Here is a 16,009-nt window from a genome sequence, read left to right on the forward strand (position 1 = left end):
CCCAGGATCACACAGCTAGTAAGTGTTTGAGGCTGGATTTGAACTCATGAAGATGAGTCTTCCTGATTCCAAGCCCAGTGCTCTATCCACTGCACCTAATCCCTCAAAGGAGTTTGACCATATATTCTACAAGTGGATTAAAAATGTCTATGGCCCCTACTTCAACATGCACTTTGAGAGCACCCTATGGAATTTGTCTATCTGGGGGAAACTGCAGATGGACAAGTTGGGCCCAGAGTTGAACAAGAGGCAGGGACACTACTTCCCTTAGCTCCTATTGGCCTTACCATCTTCTCTGCCTCTATATCCTCTAGACCAGACCATCAGCACTGTCATCTGACTTAATGAAGTAACCTAGAACCCTTGGGTGCTGCCGCATACCCAAAGCTAAATCTTTAGGGCTTCTGGAACTTTCTATATACCCTGTGTCTGAATTTTCTTTTTTGTATTTTCTCACTCATTTAGAGTGGGAGCTTGTTGAGAGCAGGGACAGTCTTGCTTTTTCTATGAGTATCCTCAGAGCTTATCATATAATAATAAATGCTTTTTCATTTGTTTATTCATTTATTCCATAAAGGGATTGCCTATCTGGTAAAGGAATGAGTTCCCAGCAACTTCAAGAGATTTTATAGCGGGAATTTGTACAATAAAAAGATTTGATTAAATGACCTCTAAAGGCCCTCTACCCTCAATTCTTAAAATTTTGTGATTCTGTTTGCTATAAAAAATCATATGTTTAGCTTGGGGACTAGCCCAGAACCATTTGCAGGTTGAAGCTCTGATGATGATTAATGTGATGTCAGGTTAGGGTCATAGATGTAACCTATCCGAGACAGGATCCTTCTGTGTTTGTCTTTCTGAGATGCTCAAATCATAACCTTTCCCCATGACTTAGTTTTTCCCAGTTGTACTTCCTTAGAAGGTCCTGGCCAATATTCCAAGCTCTGCATTTCTTTCTCTGAACAGCAACAGAGCTCAGACCCTGGGCCCTAGAGAGTGGTCACTGGGATAGAGTGGGAGTGGGGATTATTTATTTTTGACCTTATTTCTATATGTCATCCCCATTGCACCAAACCTTCTCACAAACTTCCTGTGGGCCCTCCCACGTCACGAGTCGATTTCTACTTAGCAACTCCAGCTCTCACTTATGTCCTACTTTCCTGGTTTCATCAGAGACTCATTGCATTTGTGTTCACCATGACAGACATGCTGAGCTCTGGCTTCTGTGGAGCTGAATTCCTCGCACATAGATTCTCAGCAGCATAGCCTGTTTTGTGATGACTTGTACCATCCTTCTTCTACCTTTGACCCATATATTCTTTTCATTGTCTACCTGAAGACCACCTCTAACCTCAGACTGCTACCTCTAAATCCCCATTTTGTGCTGTTCCTATCCTTTCCCTCCAGTTTATGTTTTAATCCCTGCTTCCTCTCTTACTTCTCTTTTTCTTTTATCTTTGCCTGCCCTTCTCCAGTCCCTCGGGGGTAGTCTGACTTGTTCTCAGACTCATCTATAATGTAAATTTCTGCCACAGTCCTTTACTGAGTTGCTGCCTCATTGGTTCACAGCAGTGACCCAAGATAGGGTCTTTTCCCTCTCCAAAGAACTAAGACAACAGAGTCTCAGGGATAACCTGTTTCATGTCTTTGTTTCTCCTAGGCCCAGGCTACAGGATCCCCACACACATCTCCAACTCATGGAAGTGGCCGCCCAATGCCCATGCCTGTCCGTTCAACATCTGCTGGGTCTACCCCTACTCACGGGCCACAGGACTCCCTGAGTGGAGTTGGGGGAGACATCCAGGAAGCCTTTGCACAAGGTAAGTTTCAATAGTAGAGCACAATGGAAAGAAGGGGGTTGGGGAACCACATGCAAGAACACTCTTGAGACTTCTCCAGTCCTTTTTTTAGTCTGAGTTTTAAATATTGAAACCTTCATATGAATTGTAAATAAATTGACCCAAAGAACTGGTCCAGAGTATTTTACTTTCAGATAGACTTACCTGAAATTGAAAGTACTAAATATAAGCAGTACAATACAGTCTTGGTACACACATGTAGGAGAGGCCTCCCAGACTTGGACTAAGTGCCAATCCAAAGGTTTGGATCCTGACATCTCCTTTCTCTTTAGGAGAGACGTGCTTCTTGTCATTTGGGCTCTGCTTCCTTCCTATGGAAGGCATATGGTAGATGTCTGTCAAAGTGATGTCCTGCCTTGGGAAGGCTCAAAACAGACCAAATAGCTGGGTCTGTGGGCAGTATTCTTAACATATATCATCTGTATTCCACATCCTGCATAGACCTGCTGAAGATGGCACAATTATAAATTTGGCATAGACTAGTTCTCCTAGGGAACTGGATGTTAGTAGCAGAACAGCAGCAACAGCAAGTGCTGGATTGATTGGGTGGTGACCCTTTGAGAAGTTGGAAGGGGCACTGGTATAAAAAAAGTCCAACCAAAGATGCCAAAAACCACTGTGCCATAGGCCCAGTGCTGGACCTTCTCTGATATAGTTAGCACCAGAGAACAGAGGTGGCAGGAGTCTGCTATTTGTCTGAAAGGGGCATATGGAATGAGGCTAGCATGTGTGGGTATCTGGTAAACTGCATCCAGCAAACTGGTATACTGCCATCCTGAGATGCAGTATCAGGCTTCAGAGCACCCACCTTCTGTGGCTGGAAGCAGATGGCATTGATGTTGCCAGCACCTCTCAGCACCTCTGTGGCTATGTCTTGGGACCTTGCAGAAGTGGCTCATCAACCTGGATATCTCCTCTCCATGCCCACTCTGGCATCGCCATCTGCTCTGACTCCCCTCAGGTACAAGGAGAAACCTCCGAAATGATCTGCTTGTGGCTGCTGATTCCATCACCAACACCATGTCATCTCTGGTGAAGGAACTCCATTCAGGTGAAGCCCAGAGCTCCAGCCCCATATTGCCACATCACCCTCTTACACATACACATTTCTAACTTCATTACAAATCCTATGTGAGTGAGCTCCTTGGTGAAGGATTTCCAATTAAGTGAGGGTAAACTTTATCCCATCAGACATACCACTCTTGTTTGTTTCCTCAAACATGTGGTCTCTTACCTGTCAGTGTCCAGCACCCACATGTCTTTATTGAGATACTTGTACATTTTGCACAAATTTAATGTTTTGATAATTCATAAAGACAAAAATGAATATACAATGAATATACAAAACAAATGTGGAAAGACACTCATATTTGCCTTTACCATTACAAGTTTGAGTTTGCAAGTCTAGGCTAACCAGGAGGTTGTTTATTTCCTCCCAGGTCTTTGACGTGCTGTCAGGGTAAGCTGGCCATGGGTGGACAGTGGTGCTTTGTCTAGGGCCTCATGGTCTGAACAATTTGGTTTCCTGTGTTAACTAAAAAATATAGAATAGTATGCCTTTTCACTCAAACTTTTTCCAATAACAAATGATATCAAAACAGCTAAGTATAGGCGTTACCTGGTATTGTCAAAACATCTATAAATAGGGTATAGAAGTTAGAATAATAATTTTTGAAGTAAGCAACTTGCTACGTTTAGGTACCTTACTTACTGATTCATAACCCTTCTTAACTGCTGCTTAATTTAACCTTGCTTTTCCTCTCGGCTTGAATAGAACTAACTCACTATAAATTTTACTTGGATTTGGACCCTGCTTTGAGGACAGCTCAACATCATTAATCCAGGTTAATGACAAAAGCTTCTGATCATTTTTTCCCCAGGCTACTGCAGCTTCTAGTTACCCTGATTAAAGAGATAGTGTTGCCATTTCTAAGATCATAGATAAAGAGTTGGAAGGGAATTTAAACATCATGTAGTCCAACCATCTCTGGTTACAAATGAGGAAAGAAAGGTCCACAGAGGGGATATGATTTGTCCAAGGTAACACAGATAGTAAGTGACAGAGTCAGCAATCAAGGCTCCAGGCAAATACATTTTATCTGGTGCTCTTTCAGCTCCACTATCCTGCTGATTCCTCTGCATTTCCGTATTTGACTCCCCGACTCCAATCTGACTTCACTTGGAAAGAAAGAATTCCACCTGGCTTCTTCCTTCACAGTATAATGCTTATTTTCTTCTTTGGTTGTTTTCTCTTCTCTTGGCTCTTGAAGCAATCTACCAGAGACTTTTAGCCCCTTCTTTTCCTTTCCACTTGATTTGGTATAAACTAAAGGAGGAACAATTAGTTGACATTCAAAATTGTCCATCAGAAACTAAATTTTGGTGATTGTCTTTTTCCACTCCTCTAAAGAATAGATGAGTTATCTAACTGCTATATGTTTAGTAATTACTAAATAAACTGGTTATCCCACTAACTTCCACTTCTTCTACAGTTTTTACAACCTAGCTGCTTTCTCTCATAGAATCACAATTTCGGAGTTAAAAGGACCTTAGGTGCCATATAATCCCTGAACAAGAATTCCTCCTACAAACATATTAGGCAAGTGGTCATCCAGCCTTCATTTGAATGCTTCCAATGAAAAAAACTCCTCTCCCTCCTTGGGCAGCCCATTCTACTTTTTTTTTATTGCTCTAATTGAAGCCAAGTAGAACTAGTCTATTCCCTTTTCCATGTAACAGTCCTTCTCATACTTGAGAACCTATCCTCCTAACCTCCTACAAGTCTACTTTTTTCCATCTTTAGGTCCTTATCTTTATATGGCATGATCTTGAGACCTCTTATCATTTATGGAACCATTCTCTCATTCCTTGATTTCTTCAAGTGAATATATCTAATTACCATACAATACTACTGCATCGCTATCCCTACCCTTTTACTTACTTTTACCTTTTTGAACCAGGTATAGCCTTCCACAACCATATTCCTATCATGAGCTTCATCCCACCAAGTTTTAGTGTTTGTATAAGGTTAAAATGACCTCTTTCTGTTAGGATCTCTAGTCCATTCTGCTTATCTGTACTTTGTGAATTTGCATATAAATATCTCAAGCCGTGAGTTGTACTGTGTACTCTTTCTTGGATTTTGTCTCTTACAAATATTTGGACATCTCTGCTACTGTTCTTCCTTCATTTTAGTGACTGTGGTATCCAGCTTGGATATGCCTAGGCAGTTTGTTTTTTCCTTTTCACTTTGAAGTTTTGATTTATTTCTAAGACATCAAACAAATATGGCCTCATTAGCCCTTTGTTAGGTGAGCTCCATTCCTGTCTAATAATTCCTATATTTTAAGCCATAGTCCATAAGTCCTCCTTTCTCAGATACCACTTTCTTAACTAGCTTTTCAATTCCTATCTTGCCTTCTCTTCTGAAGCACCTACCTTCCAATGGTAGAAATCATGAGAATACCCCTTGGGTCACCACATGCTTTGATTTCTTGCCAAAGACTTGCAATCCATAGAAATACTTCCTACAGTCTTTCTGTCAGAATTTGAGATTGTAGACAACCCTTAGATATTAGACCCTTAGATACTTTCCATATGAACTGACATTAATCCAGTTGTTCCCCATTCTGCATTTGTGCAGTTGAGTTTTTAATATAGTACAAGAATTATTCTTATTACTAATTTCATTAATAAAAGTTATGAGCATATCTCACATTTAGGTATCACTTTGTAGTTTACTAAGGTTACTTACTCAAAACAGCTTCATGAAGCAGAGGTTCCCTTCCCTTCCCTTGTTCTCCATTTACAGATAAGAAAGGAGGCTCTGAAAGTTTGGACTTGTCCATAATATCTGACATTCATAAAGCCTTTTGAGATTCAAGAAATGCCTTATATACACTGTCTCATTTGGTCAATCAATCAGCAAGCATTTATTAAGTACCTACTATGTGCCATGTATTGTACTAGACTCTGGGGATTAAATACAATCCCTATTCTTAAGGATCTTGCACTCTAAAGGAAGATATGTATACAAACATATACACACCTATAGAATAAATATGAAGAAAAACAAAGAAATTCAATACAAGATAGTTTGGGAGAGAGGGCACTAAGTAGTTGATAGACCAGTAAATGCTTCATATAGACAGTAGTATTTAAGCTGCTTGAAGGGAAAGAGATTCAGTGAGGTAGAGGTTAAGGAGTAAATGTATTCCAAGCATATGGGATGGAGACTGAAAAGGCATGGAAATGGAAAATAGAGTGTCTTATGTGAGGAACAAAGAGTTCCTAGTTTGGCTGGATTAATAGAGTATATAGACGTTATGTTATGTTTTTAGTTATGTTCTTTGAGGCTGGAAAGATAGGTTGTGAAGGACTTTACCATCTAACAAAGGAGATGATTTCAGAACAACCTAGGAAGAATTGTATGAACTGATAAAATGAAGTGAGCAGAACCAGGAGAACAGTTTACATAGTTACAGCAATATTGTAAAGATAATCAGTTTTTAAAGACTTAGTAACTCTGATTAACAACAATGACCAATCACAATTCCAAAGGACTCATGATGAAACATACTATCCACATCCAGATAGAGAGCTGATGAATTCAGGGTGCAAATTGAAATATATTTTCTTCTTTTTCTTTATTTTTTGGGAGGAGGGACATAGCTAATACAAGAATTTGTTTTGCATGATTGTACATATTTGTAATAGGTTTTGTTTTCTTGCCTTCTCATTAAGTGGAGGAAGGTAAATAGTACAGGATTGAAAATCAAATTGGAACTTAGAATATTTTTAAAAGGCTAATAGAAGAGTTTCTGTTTTATTCTATAGTTCAGAGGGAGCCACTGGAATTCATTGAGTAGGGGAGTAGCATGGTCAGATCTCCATTTAAGGAAAATCACTTTGGCAGCAGTGTGTAGGATGGGCTAGACTTGTGAGAAACTTGAAGCAGGGAGACCAATCAGGAAGCTATTTCCAATAATGCAGACAGATAAAAGGTGATAAGAGTCTGAACTAAGGTGCTAGCTATGTGTGTAGAGAGAAGAGGTTGGATTCAAGATGTTGTAGATGTAAAAATGGCAATATTTAACCATTGATTGGATATGTAAGATGAAGAAAAATGAGGAGTTGAGGATAAAACAGTTATGAAATGGGGAAGGTGGAAGGATATTGATGCCTTTAACAGAAATAGGAAAGTTTAGAAGAGGGTAATGAGTTCAGTTTTGGACATGTTGAATTTGAGAAGTCTCCAGGTCATCCAATTTAAAATGTCCAATAAGCAACTGGGGAAGAGGGACTAAATTTCCAGGGAGATACTGGATCTAGATGTATAGATCTATGAGTCATCTACATTGAAATGAGAATTAAACCCATGCATGTTGTTGAGGATATCAAGCAAATGAGTGCAGAGAGAGAAGAGTAGGGTTTGTACAACAAAGACTTGAGGAATGCCTCAAAATTAGGGAGCATGTGGATAATAAGCCAGCAAATGAGAAGGAGCAATGAAACAAGTAGAAGTGGTGTCACAGGAATGGCCCCTGTCCAAGAAAAGAGAGAGGAGGTAAAGGGACACCAAGTACTGCCTCAGGTGACCTACCCTTAGAATAGATATTTACCTGTTAGGAATAGTTTAGGTTGAATTATTGGGTTGAGTCTTACTAGAAGCATGAGCATGGACTAGATGACCTTCCAAGTTTACTATTATCAAAAATATATTTATTAACTTTCCCCTTTGTCCATGGCACTGGAAAGGCTACTGCTGTGTTTCATTCCAGGATGAAAGGAAGAATGGAGACTGAGGATGAATTAAAGATAGGAAAATTTTTTCCCCTTCTATTCTAGGTATTATGATCTTTTAAAAGGTCATAAGAGAATATTGAGGTGACTGTTCCTTTTTTTTAAATTTCTATTTGGACAAAGACTTTACTGATAAACTTTCCATACAGCTAATTAAAAGGTAAAATTCAGAACACAGTGAATGATGTTTCATACAAAAAAAAAAAAAACAAAGTCAAGTGAGTTCCGGTTGAAGGAGCTTTAGAGCTTTGTCCAAACCAGCCATAATAATTAAGCAGAAAAGCTAGATCAAGAGCAGCAGGAGAATTTGGTTTAAAAATAACTGCTTTTGTGACACAAAGGAAACATAGATTCTGACAAAAAAAAAGTATTGGCTAAGCAATGTCTCTTACTGTAACCATCACCTAATATTCTTATTCGAACTCCCTGATGTCCTTAGCACTGACTGGAGGTACCATAGTGAGAATTCACGGAGACGGAAGGAAGAAACTATGTTTGTGTTGTTTGAGGGAATTCTTTCAGACTGGCCCCACTGAAGCCAGGGTAGCTTGAAATGAGACTGGATTGAATAGGGTCACAGCAAGATAATATCCATTATAACCAACCTTTAACCTTGCACAAGCAAACCAAAGCATGACCTGAGATCCTTGTTTTCCTCAAAAATATGTTTCCAAATATGCCTTAATCTCAAGGAAAGCTATAGATCATTTGGTTAATAGGTGTGGCAGGGTCCTGTTCTTTATACTTCCCAAATAGCAACTCTGAAGCCTTAGCACCAATAGAGAAGGAAAATAGCTTTTGTTGGTACTCAGGGAGCTGCTTATTGTAGCCAGTGGCTTAGTTGACCCCCCAAGTACTGGTAAAGGCAAAGATGTGAAGAGGAGGTAAAGAGAAGGCAACATCTTGGCTACAAGCCCTCCCTCCTTGGACCCTGCAGTTTAGATGGGTCTGGGAACATATGACTCATTTGGAAGGGTCCCTCTGATTCCTGGAATGGTCCATCCATTGTAGAGACAGTTTGAGTACCTTCAATATATGGCTATCAGCAAGAGAGATAAGGAATCCCCCAAAGTGTACTCAGGTTCTTAATGTCTCATCAGAGCTTCTAACATAAGGTTTATTGTACTTGTTTACTTCAGAATTTTGTCTGAGGTCATGCCTACACATATCCATCCCTTCTCTCCATTTCTTCTTTCACTACTTTCATCATCTGAGTTACTGCGATAACATTATTGACCACCTCCACTTCCAGTTTATCCTTCTAACCCACCTCACATATTACTATAATTCTGTGTAATCTTGGGCATTTCACTTCTTTGTGACACAGTTTCTTCTTTTGTAAAATGAAGTGATCTCTCTAAGGTCTTTTCCTATTCTGACATACTTTGATCTGCATCCAACATCTCTTTCATCATGTTATTCCTCTACTTAAGAACCTGCAATGACTCCCTGTTTCCTACCGTGGTATCTTAACATCTGTTGTCTGGATTTCAAGACCTTCATAAGCTGACCCCACATTGGAGGATGCAGTGTGGTACAATGGTCAAATCACTGGATTTGGAATTACAGGACCTTCGTTCTGATTCTGTGCTTTCATTTATTATCTCTAAAGCATTGGACAAGCCATTTGATGCTTCTGGGCCTCAGTTTCCTCCTCTATAAAATGAGAAGGTCGAACCTGATGACCTGTGGAGTCATTTCCAGCTCTAAATCTATAAGCCTATAAACATTATTTAGCTGTTTGATGGCAATTTTTCATCAGGATAAGTGAAGATGGTTCAGTTTATTTTTTTTTACTCAGTGTATTCTTATAAATCACTAGTCTAGTTATCAGTCAGAGGGGGCCATATACTGGCCCTTAGTAAGCTCCAGGCTTCATTCAGATGCAATTGAATTTCATACTGCTCCAAGAGAAGAGGATAGAATATTCCTTTTAGGAAGAACAAAGATCCTCAAGATGAGCCAGTAGCAGAGCAGCAGTAAAGTTCTGTACATCATAGCCAAGTGTGATTTCTGTTAATTTCTGATGAAGAGGATTGGTGGTAAATTTATACCAACACTACACCCACATGCATGCGTGCACACACACACACACACACACACACACACACACACACACTATGTTAACACACCTCCACCGAGCAAGCCTCACAACCTGTAGTTACAAACCCTTACACAGGGCTCATCAACCCAATGTGTCACTCCCCTGCTCCTTCTGTGCTGCTCACTGTGCTGAAGGGTCATCAGCCTTCTTGGACTTCTATTTTTTCAGCAGAGGAAGGTGGAGAGGAAGAGAAGGAGAAGACACAGAATAAGACAGACAGAGGTAAAGTCAGCTTGGCAGGTCCTTTGGCCTAGAAGAAAGTCAAAACCATACATCCCATGAAGCATATATCTCGCTTCTCCTCCTCTGTGCTTCTCTCCCTACTGCAACTTTCCCAAGCCCATGATAGCACCACATCCACAAGCATTTAAATGCTGAGCCTCCTACATGACCATCCATGTGCTAGATATTATTGAGGTATGGGGGAGCCAGAGGAAAGGCAAAAATATCAAAGAAATATCAGATATGGCCTCTTCCTTCAATCAGTTTATACTCTATTCAGAAACAGTAGCAGACTACACACATGAAACAATTAGGGAATACTTCAGTGCTCAACTGTGATTTGGATTATAAGTGCAAACGGAAGCCCATGTGAGCTGTAGTCACCAAAAGCTTCATAGAGGAGCTGGAAATTGAACTGGACCTTGGGGGATGGATAGAATTTAGATGAGTGGACATGAGGACGGAGGGAAATCCACATGGAGATTCAGAGGACATTCTAGAAGTAAATGAGCTTGATTTGTACAGAGGAGCCAGATTGTGGAAGACCTTGAAAGCCTGGCAGAAAAGACTGCTATAGTAGAAAAGTAACAGTGAACGTAAGTGCTGTTTTGTTTATGTGCTCCATCGTACCTTCTATCTGTAGATATGTGCCCATCTGCCCTTCTCCTCCTATAGCTGTATCATTAGTAGATTGTACCAATGTCAGTAATGGGGCTTCTTGGATCCTGGTTTTATAAAAGCCCCCAAATATTCAACCTCCCATGACATATGCTTTAATTCATTCTCATGCTTCCTAACTAGAAAAACCAGTGGCTAATATCTTGAGGAAACCCATTCTGTAGAAGAACAAAGGGAGTGGCAGAATGAGGCACTGCTGGCCCTTGTGAGGGCTTAAATTCCTGAATTTGTGTGATCAGAATCATAGGTACCACAAAGTTAACCTGCACTTCTTATCAATATTTAATGAACAAGTGGTCAGTTTGGATACAGTCAACTCTTGGTTATCCACCAAAATGAGGGGGAGCTCTAGTTACAGATAATCCAAAAATAAGTTAGTTCTCTTTGGTTTTGGAATGTCTGTGTTTGTGGTAGTTGAGATGGTATTGAAAAAGAGGAGGTGACTTCAACTGACCATTCAGTCAGAGACTCATGGATGTCTAACATGATTGCAGGGTGTGGTTCTCAGCTTTTCCTATTCAGGAACTCCATTTTATCAATTCCTCTGGAGGTGTTAATGCTCTAGGGGACTGATTCACTCTAACTCAACTGACGATAAACCAGAAATCCAATGTATAAATTTATAAGGGGAGTGGGCTTTTTCAGTGCCCCTCAGCTATCCAGTCTATTCCCTACCTCACATGGAAATATTTAGGAAAATGAATGAGTAATCCCAGGTGTGTTGGTGAATATGGAAACCAAGCACAGTTGGATGGTTTGGACTCCTTTGGATTGAGAAAATCTGAGTTCAGATTCCAATCCTACTACTTATAATCTTGGGCAAGTCACTTGATTTCTCAGGATCCCCAGTTTCCTCATCTATAAAATGAGCTGGTACCTCCAACCCTGAGTGCTGTAATTCTATAATTGATCAGACTATGTAGCACTATAAGTGTTCAGAATACATACATATATGTATGTATGTACAGACTAGATTTCATGTATATATATGTATACATATATATGTACAGACTAGATCAAATTCATTATACAAAACACTTTCCTTGTGACTAGCATACTCATGTCCACTAGACATCGATCATACAATGATAGAATTAGAGCGGGAAAGGGATAACTTTTTCCCTGAGAAAATGTAACTGGATAAAAAATTAGAAATTCTTACTTTTTGCCCTTTTCCCCCCAAGCCCCGTGCAGATCACTATCCTTCGATATGTCACAATTAGACACAGTTTTACTTACATTAGTTACCTGTTGGTTTCCATGATAAAATATGGGAGACTAGCCTATTCTCATCAGTAAATAAGACATTTACAAGCCATCTCTTAAATTGGGTTTCTTCTGCAAATGACCGATGGCCTATAGTTTCTCTTGATTCTTACTTCCTTCCATTTCAATGAGTTACATTTTCTGACAAGATCCCCAAACTCTGGGTGTAAATCAAATGTGGAGACTGTAGCCCATTTGTATTCATGGACTTAATATTTGAATATAGCTATGCCTTTACTTTTGGGGAATTATAGTATTTAGAATAATGGAGTCACATGGTAATGATATGACTCAAGAAGAGCTGGAAAGTTCTCCAAGTTCTCTATTTTGTCTTCTTGTTCAAGGCTTTTCTCACCTCCCTTCTATGGGATGTACATATTCAGCCTTTACTGAGGCAAAGCAAAGAAGCCTAAGTGGATTTGTCCTCTTTCTCTTTACCCTTTTTGTCCAGTTATACCTTCCTTGGAACCAAAGAGGAAGATTTAGGCTTAAAAGGACTTATACTGTGCTAGGACAGTAAAATTCAACAAGAATGTCAGCAAAGGAAGTAATTTTTTTTCTGGTTTATGATGTCAGAACTTGAAAAGATTTCCCATGGATAATCTTCCCTTGGATAATTGAGAGTTGACTTATTTCTGACATATGTTGATGTTTCTTACAGAAACACACAGGATTCCTGTTGGTCCAGAAACAGTCTCTGGGCAGACTTTTCATTGCTTCCTAATTTAATTCAGATGAATGATTGTTGCCCTGCACTCCCAAACCACACCCCCACTCCTCAGATACTGCTAGAAAAAAGCCATCAAGGTTTAGGGGAAGGGAAGGAAGGAAGTAGGCCGGAGAGAGCTTGAAGAGCCATTGTATCCAGACAAGAAAGAAAAAGGAAGAAAAACCTATAAGCCTATTCCTCTTGCAAATCAGATACAGAGAAATTAGGGCAGCTTTAGAAGAGAATGAAGAAGAAATTGAGGTAACCTTCCCAGACCAATTCATACAACACATCTTAATTTTAGGCACACTCCCCCCCATGCATACAAATGTAGATAATCCCACCCATATCATACATGTTCATGCAACTACAAAAACACTCAAGAATATACATATGTGATAGTCAAATGTGTACAAACAGTACCCTAAATTGATAAGCAGATGTACACACTTACCTAGATGTAGTGTGTGCATATGGGTATAGATAATTAACATTTTTTAGATCACACTTATGGTTTCATTGATATTGGGTACTCTTAATGGAAAAACTACCTCTGCTAATGCAGATGGGCACCTGTTCTGCAATGTATACACATAAAAAATTCACACATATCAGACAATATGGTTCTGTGGGTTGAGTGCTGGACTTGGAATCGAGGAGGCTGGATTCAATTCCTTCTGGCACTTATTAGTTGATTGGAGATTTTGTTGGTTGATTTTTTTTGTTTGTTTTATGGACAAATCCCTTAGCATCCCTAGTTTTCTTATCTGTAAAATGGGCATATTGATCCTGTGGTATTTACAGGGTTATTGTGAGGTTCAAATGAGATCATATACATAAAGCACTTTGTAAAATCTTAAAGTACTATACGTGTCAGCTATTATTATCCATAAATGTTCTCAACAGACACATACCACCATAGAATTAAAAGCCTGAGACATCACTCCACCCTAAACACAAATAATAATAATATACATTTATATAGCACTTTAGGTTACAAAGCAGTTCCCTCACGACAACCCTGTGAGGCAGATAATGCACATGTATCAAATGCTTTGGAGTTACTATTCCAACCTTGACTCACAAACCATATTCCAGGGATGGCTTCACCTCTCAGTGGTCTAGGGTAACCCTTGAGGAGTTATGAGTAGTTTTTTCTCATACAGTAGCTCACAATCCCTCCACTCGTATGCTTCCCTCTACCGATTATCAGTTGATATCAGTCCACCAGACTTAATTAGCTGTTAGAAACCAGTATTTACTAAGGTGGTACAGTAAGAAAAGTCCCTGAGAAACAGGGGCTTGGCTAGAACTGTTCTTTGCTCTAAACTGCCAGACACCAAAATACTGGGTTTTGAACTGGCATGCTGTTTTATAGAAAACAAGGTATGACTGGACACATATTAGTTTAATGTCATTGATTGATTCATTCATTAGAGGTGTTCTCACATGATATAAGGGCTAAAGTGTTTTGTTAGTTACTTTAAGTGGGGAGGAGTGTGTGTGGTTAATTGACTCAACTGATTACTAGCTTTTTTTTTTCTTTTTAGTGAGGCAAATGGGGTTAAGTGACTTGCCCAGGGTCACACAGCTAGTAAGTGTCAAGTGTATGAGGCCAGAATCGAATTCAGGTCCTCTGGACTCCAAGGCCAGAGCACTATCTATGCCACCTAGCTGCCCCCGATTACCATCTTTATACGTGTATGATTATCTCTATTTTGTGTAAGAGAAAGCTGAGAGTTTGACAGATTAAGTGACTCACCTATGCTCACACAGCTAATAAGCATCTGAGACAGAATTCATATCTAAATCTCTTCACTACAGGCCTAGTACTTTATCCATTGTGCCATAGAGCAGACTAACCACTGTGTAAAATTCTCTAGAGGCTGCCTAGCAGCTGTCAAGAAATGACTCCAGGCAAAAAACAGTACTTGAAGGAACAACTCTGCCTAATTTTTTTTCTCTTCTTTCTACATAAAACCAGAACTACTGGAACTGACAGCCCCTATTTCTCTAGCATTTCCAGTCCTTGCCTGGCCTGCTGCCTGCCGAACGTTGTTTATTTAAAGGGCCTGCCACATTTTTTTCATAGCGCAGAGTCCAATCATGCACTGGTAGTTTGTCAGAGCACCCTTTGCAGTGTGGCACATGGCATTTTATGACCCTACGAGGGTTATTCTGGAATATGACAGGGTTGTGAACTCAGAGACCCACAGCTCTTCCTGAGGTTTGTATCTTGGGCACTTGTGAATCAGCTTATTGTCCATTGATGCAAAAGAGAGAGAAAGAGAGAGAGAGAGAGAGAGACAGAGACAGAGACAGAGAGAGAGAGAGAAAGAGAGAGAGCAGATTAGTTAAGACATAGGAAGAATGAATGTTAGAGTCAGTAAAATAGCCAAAATACTAATGCAATTTACTTAAATACAGTGTTTCTTTCCATATACCCCAATTTATATAGACAAATTGCAATTAGGAAATGACAAAATCTCAGAGACCATCTAGTCCAGCCTATCCCAGTGAAGAATGACCTCTCTGATATCCTCAACAAATAGCCATCCAGCCTTCACTTGAGAATCTCAGGTGAGAAAGCACCCACCACCTCCTGGATCAGACCACTTCACTTTGGGATAACTTAATTATTAGGAAGTTATTCCTCACATCCAGCCAAAGTCTGTCTCTACACAATCTCCACCTAGTGGTCCTAGTTCTGAATTGTAGAACAAAGCAAAACAAGTCTAATCCCTCTTCCTTATATATGTTGTTATTCAATCATTTCAGTTGTATTTGACTTTTCATGACCCCACTTGGAGTTTTCTTGGCAGAGACACTAAAGTGGTTTGCAATTTCCTTCTCCAGCTCATTTTACAGATGAGGAAACTGAGGCAAAGAGGGTTAAGTACGTAGGGTCACACAGCTAGTAAGTATCTGAGGCCAGATTTAAACTCAAGAAACCAGATCTGAACTCAAGAAGATGAATTCTTGACTCCAGACCTAGAACTCTATTCACTACATCACCTAGCTGCCTCCTTTACACATGAGAGCCCTTCAAATATAGTATTTAAAGATATGTGATATCGCCCCGAGCCTATTTTTTTCAGGTTAAAAAATCCCTTATTCTTTCAGCCTTTCCTTGCATGGCATGATTTTCAGGCCATTCACTAAAGTGGTTGCCTTTCTCTAGACACACTCAAGTTTAGCACAGTCTTTCCTGTGATGTGATATCCTGAAGCAAACATAATACTCCAAATTTGCTCTGACCAGTTGAGAGCATAGTGGAACTATCAGTTTCTTTATTCTGGTTACTAGTCGTCTCTTAATGTGGGTTAAGAGCACATGAGCTTTTTTTGGCTACCATATCTGACTATTGAC

The 16,009-nt window shown here is 39.7% G+C and overlaps 1 protein-coding gene across 5 annotated transcripts in view; it reads left to right on the top strand.

Annotated features, from left to right (window-relative positions):
• Nucleotides 1-16,009, top strand: part of DTNB (dystrobrevin beta) — a 344,903-nt gene that overhangs the window by 318,034 nt on the left and 10,860 nt on the right. For 3 of the 5 annotated variants that reach the window (XM_027850435.1, XM_027850436.1, XM_027850434.1), the window contains 3 exons: nucleotides 1,661-1,820; nucleotides 2,821-2,910; nucleotides 9,934-9,987. In XM_027850435.1, the coding sequence (XP_027706236.1) occupies nucleotides 1,661-1,820; nucleotides 2,821-2,910; nucleotides 9,934-9,987 (304 nt within the window). The remainder of the gene's footprint in view (nucleotides 1-1,660; nucleotides 1,821-2,820; nucleotides 2,911-9,933; nucleotides 9,988-16,009) is intronic. The other 2 variants (XM_027850437.1, XM_027850438.1) reach the window with 2 other exon arrangements.

This window comes from Vombatus ursinus, unplaced genomic scaffold (assembly GCF_900497805.2).
Source record: "Vombatus ursinus unplaced genomic scaffold, bare-nosed wombat genome assembly UNPS02009062.1, whole genome shotgun sequence".
Taxonomy (NCBI): Eukaryota; Metazoa; Chordata; class Mammalia; order Diprotodontia; family Vombatidae; genus Vombatus; species Vombatus ursinus.